Raw genomic sequence first — 13,658 nt, 5'->3', positions numbered from 1 at the left:
ATATCAGTCTGTCTTCTCTGTTCCTTCCTGTGCTCAGCTTTCCATGTGAAATCACGATTGTGTGATGATGTTGCATGCAGCACTTCCATGTGCCTCGTTAAATATGGGAACTTAAGCTGTGGTGATTTTCTAAAGACATCTAAACCCTCCTGCGGCCATTTTAGATGTCACTTTGCTGTCTTTTAGGGACCGCCTGGTGCCGGCAATGAGGGAAGTGGGGAAGCTGTGAGTGTTTTACTGTGTTTACACGCTGCCAAATGTTTCCGGAATGCATGGCAATTGGAGTGGTGACACCGTGTCTGATCAAAATGCGTCACTGAAGTTAAAGAGGCTTTGCAGCAGCCTCACTTGTTTAGTTTGTAACCGTGTGTGTGTGTGTGTGTGTGTGTGTGTGTGTGTGTGTGTGTGTGTGTGTGTGTGTTGCAGTGTCCTGCTTCCTGCCCTGCTGGACCTCAGGGATTACATGGTCTGCCAGGGATGAAGGTGAGGGATGTTTCTGAAGCCAAACTAGCATCAAAGCATTAAAATTGGTTTTCTTGAGAATTTTTAGTTTTAAGTTTTTACTTGGACTCAATTTATATCCGCACAATAATTCCATTTGTTCAGTCCAGGAGGATTAGACGGCATGAAAATAATTGATTAAATGATTAATACAAACCCAATTCCAAAAAGGTTTGGACGCTGTGTAAAATGTGAATTAAAACAGAATGCAATGATTTGCAAATCTTAACAGCAAACATTTAATTCACAATAGAACATCGAAAAGCATATCACATACTGAAGGAGAGACAATTTAATATTTCAGAAGAAATATTTGATCATCCTGAATTAGATGGCAGCAGTAGCTCTCAAAAGTATTGGGACAGGGCCATGTTTACCAATGCATCTTTTGACAACAGTCTGTAAATGTTTTGGAACTGTGGAGACCAGTTCATGCACCTTCGAGAGAGGAATGTTTGACTGCAGGCATCTAGTGCTGATATTTTTGCACACGGAAATTGTCTCTAGATTCAATCGTTCGTCATTTCGTACTGTAGATGATGGAAAATTGAAAGTTTTTGTAATTTTATGTTGAGGGACATTATTCTGCAATTGCTCCACAATTTGTGGACACAGTATTTTTGCAGATTGCTAAAGCGCCGACAGTCTTTATTTTCTGAGAGACTCTGCCTCTCTGAGGTCCTCTTTTTATGTCCAATCATATTTCTGACCAGTTGCCAGTTGACCTAATTAGTTGCGACATGTTCATCCAGGTGCTGTTTTTTAACGGTACCACTTACTCTTCAAGCTTTTGTTGTAAAGGGGAGCTAATGTTTTTCAATTATTCATTTGCGAATACAGAATTGGTTATGGGATGTGAAAGTCCAGTTTATTTTTACAGCACTGATTCACAACGAATGACATCTCAAGACCCTTGAGAAAGTAGCAGTTTCAAACAAGTCCAATTAGATTCAGTCCAGTTAATTCAATTTCTAACGTATTCCAATTTAAACAAATTCATTTGAATCCAATTCTCCAATTCTGTGTAATCCAACTCAATCCAGTTTATTACGATGCAGATTGGTCCAATTCGCAACATTTGTTTATTCGTGTGATGCCAGTCTATGTGACATAAAATTTTGTTCATATTCACATTCCCAGCACAATGAACTGTATTTTCTTTGATGATTCTCTGACTTTTTATTGTCCTAAGTTTTGATATGCAGTACCTCTTAAGGCTTATGAGCAAGTGTTAGCATGCTAAACTAAGACGATGAACGTGATGGATGAAATACCCACAAAATGTCAGAGTATTACTAATAGCTTGTCAACAAGCTATTAGATTCTCCCTTCTTCAGAGTAAGAAAGAATTGTTTTCACTTTTAGTAACACAGAACTGTTAACAAAGGTGATCGTTGCTTTCAGGGACACAAAGGTCTGGCAGGAGAGCCAGGAAAAGATGGAGATCCAGGAGAGAAGGTATGCAAAGAGTGAGAACAACAATCAAACAAAAATCTCAATTCCTAACTATAGGTACCAGGCAACTGGAAAGCTGTCGAAATGTTCGAAATGAGCCTATAAAGCATCTTATCATGATAAACTCTGCTCTCGTGCTTTTATTTTATAGTGTTTTTTTCTTTTGTTTGTTTTTTTTCTGTAGGGAGACTCTGGAGACCCGGGCCCTCAGGGGCAAACAGGTCGCATGGGAGATGACGTAGGGAAACTTCTGTATTCACTGAATATCAGTAAAAATACATGCAAATACAGTCACAGTATTCAAAGACGCAAAAAGGTTTGAAAAAAAAACAGTAAAAAAAAATGTTGTTTTAGGGACAAAGAGGACCCATCGGATTCCCTGGAACCCCTGGAGAGAAAGGAGACAGAGTAAGTCCTGCGGTGGTGACACAAGTCATTTGTAATATCGTGCTTATGGATAAAATCTGACTCCTCTCTGTTTGCAGGGTCCTCCCGGTTACAATGGCATCACTGGACCCACTGGCCCACCTGGAGCTCCTGTAAGCAGCCTTCGTTTGGACAGCTCTGTGTTTTGACCTTTTGGCATTTGGTAGGCTTGTCAGGATGTCATTGAAAGCTATCTCTCTCACTCAGGGCGTGGAGGGAATCCGCGGACGTCAGGGTTTGCCGGGGCCTAAGGGAGATGAGGTGAGTCCTGCACACGTTAGCTAGGATTCTAGGTAATATTGCAAAGTGCGTTTTTGAAAAACTAACAGAGCCTTTATTAGGGTGCTGTGGGACCTAATGGAGAGCAAGGTACTCAAGGGGAGAAAGGAGAAGTTGTAAGTATGCTAATATTTGAGTAAAGGATTCCAGGGCCCATTCTTTCTTTAGCAAACCAGTGTCTAACTGTGCGATGTCGTATTACAGGGAGAGCCTGGCAAAGACGGCTTGGATGGACTTCCTGGAGTTGACGGTGTCAAGGTGATCGCTGAAATAGTGTTTGAGCTGATAAGAATGTATCATTCAAATTATAGTATGTTAAAATTCACTCTATGCAATTAGCCTATTACAAACTCAGGCTGCATTTTTAGAAAGCCTTCGAAAACCTGAGGGTTGTCTGGAAAACTTCAAACTGTTCGCTAAAATGACGAGGAAATTAGACATATTGAATTAAACATTAATCATTTGAGAGGTTGAACCTGCTTTTTTTTTTATTGTTTGCGATGCATGTTATTCCTGTTTCTAACAATGGTTTCATCCAGAATTTAACATTGCTACTCTCCTGTGGTCTGGATCAGCATGAAGCTCTCCTGGTTAAAATATTTCAAAAGTAAAAACAATAGAAGTAAAAACAAATTAATATTCTTTCAGCTAAAAATGTCCAACAACTACTGTTTCATGTTTTGTTTTTAAAAAATAAGTTCTAGGATCTTTATTTTGACCAGAACTGGTGTCCAGTTATGCTCTTTTTTTGTGAAATGCCCTCAGCTGCATCAGGATTTATGTTTCCGCCACAGATATGTAATGTCCAGCAATGCTGGAACAAATGCAGATATACTTGCCTACTCAGAGAGAGCTTGGTCAGGTGCACACATAAGGGAATTAAACTCTTCCAAAAGCTTCCGTTATGAGGAAAGTTCGCACAGTGTAAATTCTCCTAATGAGGCATTTTGATTCACGACATCTACGATAAACACCTTTGACTTCTTCTGTTATTGGCTTTTCAAAAAACTGCAGACAGAAAATAAGATTACCCTGAAACAAGTGACTGAAATGGTGACTCCTCTGGTAAATGTCTCATAGATATTAATTTATCGTCCACCAAGACAGTAAGGGCAGATTTGTGTTTGAATCTGTTCACTTCCATTCCAGTAAATGGCTGCCCTTTACTCCACCTAGCTGACGTGAACATCCATTGCGACAGTCATAGCTATGAGCTGGCAAAGAACTCAACCTCATTCTCAGTTAAAAGAAAGCCGTGTGTAATGGTCACATCTCTTTGGGCCCCTGACTACTACTTTATTCACTTCACTGTTTGTCTTTGAGAACAGCCCTCTGTTCCACCCCTCTGGTCCCGTTCCATTGTTACTTTAAAAAATATCGTCTTCCGTCCACTCTTCCTTTGTGGCAGCCTCCACTCATCCTGCTCGGTGTCCTTATCATTTGACCACCAAAATAGCTTGCTCTAACCCACCTTACACTTGACTGATTGATCTTGTACCACTGCTATTATGCAGATGATACCCAGCGGTATCTGTCATTCCACCATATGACCCCACAGCCTCTCAATGAGTCTAAGGATGAAGGGATATCTCCCTCAACTCATCTTAAGGCCTTTCCATAAAGTGGTCGCACCTCACATGCTGTTATGCTGTCGCCGTCGGCCTTTTTGAAACTCACACACACAGCAAGCCGTCATCACAGGAACAGATTCTGTATGACAGACCACTCTCGGAGCAGGCCATGGTTTCTCCCACCTCGACGACAACAATGCCGTCATAGCAGGTTTTCTAGAATGCAAAGTGAAACCTGAAACCAGATGGTCAGTGATGTAGCAGCATGTCTAGTGTTTGATAAACCAAAAAAAAAGACACATCCCCTGGTTAACCATGGTTGCCCAAATCAAATTAAAGTAATTAATGGCTGCTTACATATATACGTATAGGTCTTTATTAATTCATCCAAACTAAAAAGAGCTTTTGCTCCCCCTTGGATCACTGTCTGGTACTGCAATCCCTATGCACAAGAAAGCCTCGGCCCAGAATTCTCTCTTTTGTGCCTCAAACCAAAAAAAAAGACTCTCTTAACACCTCTAACGCTTTAATATGCCTAACTTGCAGTTATTTTCCTTTTCTCTATCCATTCTGCTGGCACTTATGTCCGTGTTTGTACATAACGCTTACACCAGGGAACTTACCAGCCACTTTGGATAAAAGCATCTGCTAAATGACTAAATGTAACATAAATCAATAGGACTGGAACTTTAAACAGGGGAGTTTTGTGTTTCCATGTCAACAAAAGGCGGCATGCTGTTGTGCTGTGTAACTTTAACTTATAACAAAGTCAAATGAAGAGAGATAAGTAAATGAGTGAAAACAACAAATACATCCAAAGATAAACATACAATTCAAAGCTAATGCTGTCACAAATGAAAAGTACCACCGTCAGTGTTAAATTAAGTGACATTAGGTAAATATTATGGTTTTATAGTCAGTAGATGATGTTGTGCTTCTACTCTAACCCTATTGATTAACTATGCTTACTTTGCATAAACTGTGGATCTATTCAACAGGGAGAGTCTGGAACCCAAGGAGCTGTTGGTGTCAGGGGTATTGTGGGTATTCCAGTAAGTTTTTTCATTTTCATTCACTGTTACTGTCTATAATTCTGTTACTTCTTATTTTGGCTGCTTCATTTTAGTTTCTATTGCAATGCAATAAAGTAAGGAAAACTACGGTGGCCCTGAAGTACAAATCACAACAGCAAATCAAAAAACACAACAGCAAAAGAGAAACGACAACAGCAAAAGAGAAAACACAACGGCAAATCAAAAAACACAACAGCAAAAGAGAAACGACAACAGCAAAAGAGAAAACACAACAGCAAAAGAGAAAACACAACAGCAAAAGAGAAAACACAACAGCAAAAGAGAAAACACAACAGCAAAAGAAAAAACACAACAGCAAAAGAGAAAACACAACAGCAAAAGAGAAAACACAACAGCAAAAGAGAAAACACAACAGCAAAAGAAAAAACACAACGGCAAAAGAGAAACGACAACGACATTACCCAAAACGGAAATAATACTTTCAAAATAAATTGGCTTAAACAATTTATCAAGAACCCATCTTCAATTTGGAACTTCATACCAATATTGTTCCATATGTAGTATCTATGTGGAGAAAAATTATGTTTGTAGATCAATGACCAAGAAAGAAGCATCTGTTTATGAAAGTAGGGGATTTTTTTCAACATTATAATTACAAAGTAAAAAGACATTTAGGCCTCCTAATTTAGAGAATATTTGGTATGAAGTTATTGATTGGTATAAAATTATTTGAAGTGTAAAAGTCTAAAAAGTTAAGGCCATCATTATCATATGAGCTCATAATTACTGATATTTTTAATATAGTGGTTTTTGTTCCTCCATATAAAGTTCAATAACATCTTGTCAACATCTTTTGAGATCTTTTTGTTAACATCGAGAGATAAAGCAGCATGTAAGGCAGGATATTCGCATAAAAATATTATTTAATAGCAGCCCGTACGTTGTCACTAGCAGCGCTTATATTTTGAAAATGTGTTAACCATAGTTTTTCCGGTTTAAAGCACGGACCACCACCAGTCCAATCAGCGTCGATTCATGTCGCTCGAGGGTACCTACCTTTTCCGTTTTGGTCAATGTCGTTGTGTTTTCTCTTTTGTGTTTTTTAATTTGCCGTTGTGATTTGCACTTCAGGGCCACCGTAGAAAACTAGTGAGGACAATGTGAAGCCACATAGCAGCTGAGCTGAATAAAACATTTTAGACCAGCTGGTGGGAAAATGTGCCAGGGGAGCACGTACATCTTCCATTAAGGCTGAGATGTATACAGATGTAGCTTGAATGTTTAATATGACATTGCTTGCCTTGAATTCTTTCGCAATTTTGAACTAATACATATGAATCTGGTTTTACTGTTAACGTTAATTCCTACTTCCCACTCAGGCACGATTAAAGGAATGACTCATTGAATTTCAGTTCCCTTTCATACGTTATGATGTTTTCAGGGGCTGCCAGGGAAGCAGGGAGTAGTTGGACCCCCTGGTGAAAAGGTAATTGGATTAATCTCCTATTTAGTGAGGCATGAAGAAACATTACACCCACGACTTCAGTCAAACTCCTGCTTTGAGCTTATACAAGTAAGATGATTTTCTGACTCCGTGTCATTCCTGCCCTCGATTTAGGGTGAAACTGGTGCAGAGGGACCCATCGGGCCAGTTGGACTTCCTGGAAAAACGGTAAGACACACCCAATCACAATACGTACCACATACTACGTACTACGTATAATTCTTAGCATTTAAAAACCCATCCAAATGATTTGTTCTCATGTAGGGAGAGGCTGGAGAAGATGGAGCAGATGGAATACCTGGTGAAAAAGGAGTGACTGTGGGTTTGCTTTTGCTTTTTACCTGTCATTCCATTTTTTTCCCACTGAGTCAGGGTTATACTTGTTTATACACATTTTTGGTGCATAATTGCCTTGTAAACTGGAGTGAACACATGAACATCATTTTAATCCACAGGGTGAAACAGGAAAACAAGGACCAGTGGGGCCTGCAGGTCCATCAGGAATACAGGTGAGAGTCAGTTTCCCCCCCTGCTCTCTCATAAGGCAGTACGGTCACGCTTTTAAAACGCCTAAATCCAGACACAATGATACAGAAGTGTGCAGAACAGTTTAGTGCAGAACAGCTTTTTCTTTGATGGTTGACAAAACCTCTGCAAAATGGACCTGAGGCTGCTGCTGATGAGCAACTGGAAACCCTAGTTCCAGAAAAGTTGAAATTTTGTTTGAAACTTTATTCAACAGACACAAGTCCTCACTGACCAGCATCACCTTGATGGAAGCATATTTCTCTCCAAATTCCAATATTTGCATCTGCATCAACCCTACCTTCACACATATCCAAGTCATCCATGTCATAGACACTGACGCACCCCCATACCATCACAGCTTCTAACCATCCAACAGTGGATTCTCAATGTGGACTTCTTTTATTGTGCTCCGTAGATGCTGAAAGATCAAAGTACTTTGTGATCTTCCATTTAGAAATACTTTTTGGAACTTTTGATGATTCTCTGACAAAGTTTGGCACAAATTAGTGAGCCTTGACCCACCCTTTCTTCAAAAAAACTAAGCCATTGGTGGTTCTTCCTTTTATACCCAATCCTGACACCCTCACCCTGTCACCGACTGTAATATAGTTTACAACAGATTTTTATAAATGTTGTATTTTCAGGGTGACAAAGGAGATAAAGGTCACACTGGCGCCAAAGGATTGAAGGGTCATACTGGGCACAAAGGTGATCAGGTGGGACAGATCTAATTTTTTATTGACGTTACTGATAATGATGATAATCCATGGAAGCATGTACTAATTTTCTATGTGTTTGATAGGGTCCTATAGGACCAGAGGGACCAAAAGGAAGTCAGGTAAGACCTATCATATTATCATTCAGTTGTTTCTGAGAATGACTTGGTTTGATAGTAACACGTTCACCATGTCACTGTTGTGAAACAGGGGGACGCAGGTTTATCAGGAGATCCCGGGGTCAAAGGAGATCAGGTAATTTACTGCCATACTGTCTGTCTCAAATGCAACAAAACACTTATTCTGGAATAATTTGTCCTCTCGTGGATCTGAAAGAAAACAACTTAACTTTGTGTGTGTTTCAGGGCCCTCCTGGTGTGCCTGGAATCAAAGGCGAGGTATTCAGAAACTGCTGTCTTATCTAAACTGTTTCCTAAGGAGCCTCTTACATAGGAACGCGTTCCCCTAATATCTGTAGAAACTTGCATTGTATATACACAAAAAAACGTCAAACTGTTTAACATGGACAATATTGACCCCTCCCAGAAAAAGTTTTGCCACTGAGGATAGACATTAAGATCCACTGTATACACTTTACTGAAGTGGAAGTGAAGCCCACCGTATCCTCCTGTTCGAGATACATTTCTGTTCCTGATTTGTGTTTTCACCTTCAGCGGGGTGAAAAGGGCCAAACTGGATCTACGGGAGCTGATGGCAGACCAGGCCAACCTGGACATGAAGGTGTGGCGGGTCGCATAGGAGCTCAAGGGCTGGAGGGAGAACCAGGCCTCCCCGGAACACCGGGCCCCAGAGGTTTACCTGTAAGTACTAAGTAGCTTAATAAAAATGCATCAACCTAAGCGTCACACGTGTAGCCTTCAAGAGCCAAGTTTACATGGACTTTTAAGACAAGCATATATGATCCCAGCGACATTCACAGTCCCACTTGCCGGGTTTCCTTTATTGTTTTTGCCTTTTTAAAAGATATAAATAAGAAAAGGGGAATGGCACATTCATACCATGACAATAAAAATGAGGAAACAACTTTACAAATAGAATTTTGCTTTGTTCACGACCAAATATCCGCAAAACTCGTGACAACCTCATCAGCCTCAGCTAAAGTTAGCATGCTGCATGCTTAGTTAACAGATAAGATAGAATATAATATATACTTTTACTGTCTGTACAGGACCAATCAAATTTGATTAGGTTGATGAACATTGCTAAACCTGTTATGCTACAGGAACCATCAGTCATCTATTATTGCTTATTTCACAGGGCCCCAAAGTGAGCGATGAAAAGCTTCGGGAAATGTGCTCGGCAGTTGTTGGAGGTGCAGTTTTTTCACTTAAATTTGACTTTTCCATTCATTGATTATGATAAGATGTCTTAATGTGGGTAAATGGCATAAACTGCTCCTCTGTGTGAATTTATTCTTTTTCTTTGTAGAGCAATTAGAAGAATTTATGAAAGAGCTCCTGAGGAGGCCAGCACCCATTGGTGCTCCTGGTACCCCTGGACCAGCAGGACCTCCTGGTACCCCTGGACCAGCTGGGGTGGCAGGAACCGCAGGAGCTCCAGGCCCAATGGGTCCCAAAGGCCATCCAGGTTTCTATGGACTTCCAGGTGCACCTGGCATGAAAGGTCAGTGTGGCCTTTGAATGGCATTCTCCATTCGTGCATATGGAGCCAAACCTTAAAAAGCCTTTTCTCCATCATCTTGATGGATAAAGCTGTGATAGCTTTTTGCTTTTATTTTCCTGGATAGCTACGATGGCTCTAATCGTGAAAAGAATTAATTTAAGCCTTTTAGGAAAATGAGGCTGTCATTCATGACAGTGCAGCTTCGTCTTCGTTCTGCCAACAGAATCGCCCAAACAAGTTATGCAAACTGAAAGAGATTCAGTCACGCATATAATTATACAATCAATAAGTCCCTTAACAAGGCTGAATCAGAATGAAGTCATTAGTTTTTGCTAATTATGCTGCCGTAACAGTATGCCTCTCCATTTCATCTCAGTGTTTATGTTCATGTCCTCTGTGTGCTCTGCTCTGCAGGTGATGTTGGGGTAAAGGGAGACAAGGGAGACAAGGGAGAGGACGGTGTGGGAATCAAAGGAAGCCAAGGCGCACCGGGTGCTCCAGGTAAGGCTGGGCTCTGCTGCTAATTAGAGCAGAACTCTGCTGAGAGGAAACTATGAGTTTTAAAAATGTTTCAAAAAGAAAGAAAGAATGATTGAACTAAAGTTGAAATCTCATCTCTTTACTATTCTCCATCTTTTAATGGATAGAGCTCAGGAACTGAACATTAATGTCAACCACTGTGAACCAGTGTCACTGCTGGCTGAAGCTGGTCATAGACGTATGCAGCCCACAAATGTTAATACTCAAAGTTAAATAAGCTCACGGCTAGGGTTGCAAAGGGGCGGAAAATTTCCAGTAAATTTCCATGGGAAGTTAAGCTTGGAAATTTTGGATATATTCCATATTGGAACCTTTCCATGGGAATATTGGGAATTATGGGAACTAATGGGAATTTAGGAGAACCAACTGGGAATATATTATATCCAAGCATAAATATAAACAGAAGTCATAAGAAAACATCCATACAAAATGTTTTCAACAGATATTTCAACAGATTTATTTGTAAGTAGAGTAGAACACGTTCTAATTACTTGTTTCATGGATTAACAAAAACAGGAGTGCTGGGTTCAATATTACCCATCCCCTAACCCCCCCCATCCAAAAATCTCCAAAGTCCCATTCAAAATGTTAAATGAAAAATGCCACTCTTCCTCCAAAACGTCCCATTAAACATGCAAATCTTCCTTCAAGCAATCCTCTGCATTTTTGCTCAGTCAACAGCCTCTTCCTGGGCCTCATCAACATCCAACAACATGTCCCCTTCCTCAACATCCAACTCTGAGTCTTCCTCTTCAGTGTCACTTTCCAGCCTTGTTGAGGATGGCTCTGTGTCAGGCTCAAAGAGCCTTAGGTTTGCGCGAATGCCAAGCAGCTTTTCTACTCTCACATTTGTGAGCCTGTTGCGAACCTTAGTGTGGGTGTTGCCAAACAGTGACCAGTTGCGCTCGGAGGCGGCTGATGATGGTGGGATTTGGAGGATGATGGAGGCTACAGGTGCAAGGGCCTCAGATTCAAGTCATGATTATGCTAAAATATACTTTCCTCAACTATATTTAAGTTCCCTAGAAGAGCCAACCTTCAATTTAGAAAATTCCCAGTTTATTCCCGTTAATTCCCTTAAATTCCCATGGAAAGTTTCCGTCTTTGAAAATTCCGGGAATTTTGCAACCCTACTCATTGCAACCCTATTGAAGGTATTTCCCACATTCAAGTAGACGGATGTTCAATAGAACTAGTTGCTTTCCTTCAGTCGTCATTAAAGATCCACTGGCAGAGGTGAAGGGGAAACCCCGGATTTTTAAAATGAGGCTTGTAAATCAAGTGGGTCGCTTTGTGTAGCAGCCCATTCAGACCCCCTATTAGCTGTAACAAAGAAGAAAGAAAGAGCTGTAATTGAGACATATAGCCATTTGCCATTACATGGCACAGTACAATGTGGCTTGGCTCCCTTTTTAGTTGGTTTTCCATTGTAGGTAGTACCACAACTGATACTGTTTGATCAATTTTGGTTCTACCTTTGCCGAGGTTCCAAGAGCACTACGCCGAGAAAAACCCTGAAACACTAAACACTGAGAAACTTATTTGTGCCATGAAGTTATTTGAAAGTCCAGCAGACAGTTTTCAACAGAAATCACAGAGATCTCATCCGTGCACATGGATCACATACTGTGTTCATTGTTAATGAATAAATTCTAATCTTTATTAACGGTGAATGCGGATTTACAGATCAGTCTTTTGTTTCTTTGCTTACATGAGTTAAGCTCCATAACAGTCAGTGTTTATTTGCTTTGGATAAAAGTGTCAGCTAAATCAATGTTAAGTAAGAAACACGCACATAGCGAAGTCGTGTGTCTCATCTGTGTCGCATCAGCTGTGATAATAAACAGTTGATCCCGCCCACAGCCCACATTGTTTTATCAGGCGTTTGTTATGCTCCACTTAACAGTAAACTGAAATAAAACCAAGTTAAACTCCCTTGTTATCAACCAAAATGGTGATTGTCAGAATATCACTAAAGGTTTCCAAACAGGAGTCCACAAACAAACAGGTGACATCAGCCTTAAATGCAACACATGGAGATGACAAGTCCAAAGACTTACACTTTTCATGACTTTTACATAGATTTCTTTTCATGAAATCTTCATATAAAGACCAATATTTTTTAAAAACATAGAAGGAAAGGAATTTCGGTTGAAATAGCATCTCACATGTGTTATGTCTCCCTCAGGTGCTCCTGGCCCTGCTGGCATTGGCAAGGATGGCAAGAATGGAGAGCATGGCGAGGCTGGAAGTCCCGGCATCCCAGGATCTCCTGGTTTGAGGGGGCCCTCAGGACCCCCAGGCCTTTGCGACCCATCAACTTGTATAAGCAGGCTTCCACCTCTTTATATGGTCAGTGGAAAGAAATCTGCATCTTACAAAAACCCATGAGACATCCCAGCTCAGTGACACTCTCCAGATCTCATCCTGCCAGCGACCACGTTTCAGGGCTGCTTGTAAGTCCGGGCGCGGCGATTTCAGGATCTCCATTGGAACAACAGATGGAAGAGACTCAAAAGGAAACACAGACCAGACACAACTGTACAGTACTGTAAAGACATTTCTACTTGTGGTTTTAGAGAGAGCTTATATATCATCCAAAGACCGCTGCTACAGATAGCGAGCAAACCTCTATGACTGACGGCGGGCCCGCAGGTCCGTGAGCTGTCTGACACAAAAAGAAACCTTAAACAAGTGCTGATCCCAACATTCAGCCTTATTTAATCTCTCTGATTTCCTCTTAAGCATGTACTCCACGATTCAATTCAGTGAAGTCATCGAATCAGCTCATTCAGCTTTGCTTAGTTGAACGAATAAAGGCAACCCATTTACCAGTTCGACCCACCTTATGACCAGTCTTGAGCCAGTTAGGAGCCGTATCCGGTGAAGCGTTTGTTTTAAAAAATGCTGATCTCTTCCTTCAGACCTGAGCTCACATCTCCAACAATTGGCTCTTTAATTATGGATCATCCAGTATGCTTGTTTTCCCAGTTTTGTCCCATAAATGTTCCTTTTTCAAACTGTGTAATAAAATGTGATGTTTTGGAAGTGTTGCACACTGCTGTATTAAAAGAAACACAGAATGTCTGCTGGAGCCGTGCTCTCTTAGAAAAGACAAATATGTTGTAATGTTGTTTATAGCATGATTAGGTTATGATTGTTTGAACATCAATGCATCTCCACAGCCTCTACAGTAAAATGTTCTTGTGCTGAAAACAAGGTCCCTGGGTTGTGATGGATTTAATGTTGATTCAGAAGGGTAATACACAGTTGCCTGGTTACAAAGCAGAGTCAACATCATCCTCCCCACCGCTCTCTGAACAGAACAAATACATTTACTGATCAAATATGGCCTTTACGTGAGCTGCTGGAGAGGAGTTAGCATAGCAGCCATCCCAAGGACATCTTTTTGTTTTAATAGATCTTATTATGGCTCAGCCACAAAAAATTTTAAATGTGT

The 13,658-nt window shown here is 40.6% G+C and overlaps 1 protein-coding gene across 1 annotated transcript in view; it reads left to right on the top strand.

Annotated features, from left to right (window-relative positions):
* col9a1c (collagen, type IX, alpha 1c) overlaps positions 1-13,259 on the top strand; it is a 35,920-nt gene extending 22,661 nt beyond the window's left edge. The window contains exons 16-38 of the mRNA XM_075449787.1: positions 187-225; positions 427-483; positions 1,906-1,959; positions 2,141-2,194; positions 2,311-2,364; positions 2,442-2,495; positions 2,590-2,643; positions 2,724-2,777; positions 2,866-2,919; positions 5,231-5,284; positions 6,708-6,752; positions 6,885-6,938; positions 7,035-7,088; positions 7,226-7,279; positions 7,943-8,014; positions 8,101-8,136; positions 8,225-8,269; positions 8,380-8,412; positions 8,689-8,835; positions 9,293-9,347; positions 9,464-9,658; positions 10,073-10,159; positions 12,387-13,259. Coding sequence (XP_075305902.1) covers positions 187-225; positions 427-483; positions 1,906-1,959; positions 2,141-2,194; positions 2,311-2,364; positions 2,442-2,495; positions 2,590-2,643; positions 2,724-2,777; positions 2,866-2,919; positions 5,231-5,284; positions 6,708-6,752; positions 6,885-6,938; positions 7,035-7,088; positions 7,226-7,279; positions 7,943-8,014; positions 8,101-8,136; positions 8,225-8,269; positions 8,380-8,412; positions 8,689-8,835; positions 9,293-9,347; positions 9,464-9,658; positions 10,073-10,159; positions 12,387-12,589 — 1,608 coding nt within the window. The 3' untranslated portion in view covers positions 12,590-13,259. The remainder of the gene's footprint in view (positions 1-186; positions 226-426; positions 484-1,905; positions 1,960-2,140; positions 2,195-2,310; positions 2,365-2,441; positions 2,496-2,589; positions 2,644-2,723; positions 2,778-2,865; positions 2,920-5,230; positions 5,285-6,707; positions 6,753-6,884; positions 6,939-7,034; positions 7,089-7,225; positions 7,280-7,942; positions 8,015-8,100; positions 8,137-8,224; positions 8,270-8,379; positions 8,413-8,688; positions 8,836-9,292; positions 9,348-9,463; positions 9,659-10,072; positions 10,160-12,386) is intronic.
* The last annotated feature ends 399 nt before the right edge of the window (positions 13,260-13,658 follow it).

This window comes from Odontesthes bonariensis, chromosome 18 (genome assembly GCF_027942865.1).
Source record: "Odontesthes bonariensis isolate fOdoBon6 chromosome 18, fOdoBon6.hap1, whole genome shotgun sequence".
NCBI classification, from domain to species: Eukaryota; Metazoa; Chordata; class Actinopteri; order Atheriniformes; family Atherinopsidae; genus Odontesthes; species Odontesthes bonariensis.
This window is presented reverse-complemented; position numbering and strand designations above follow the sequence as displayed.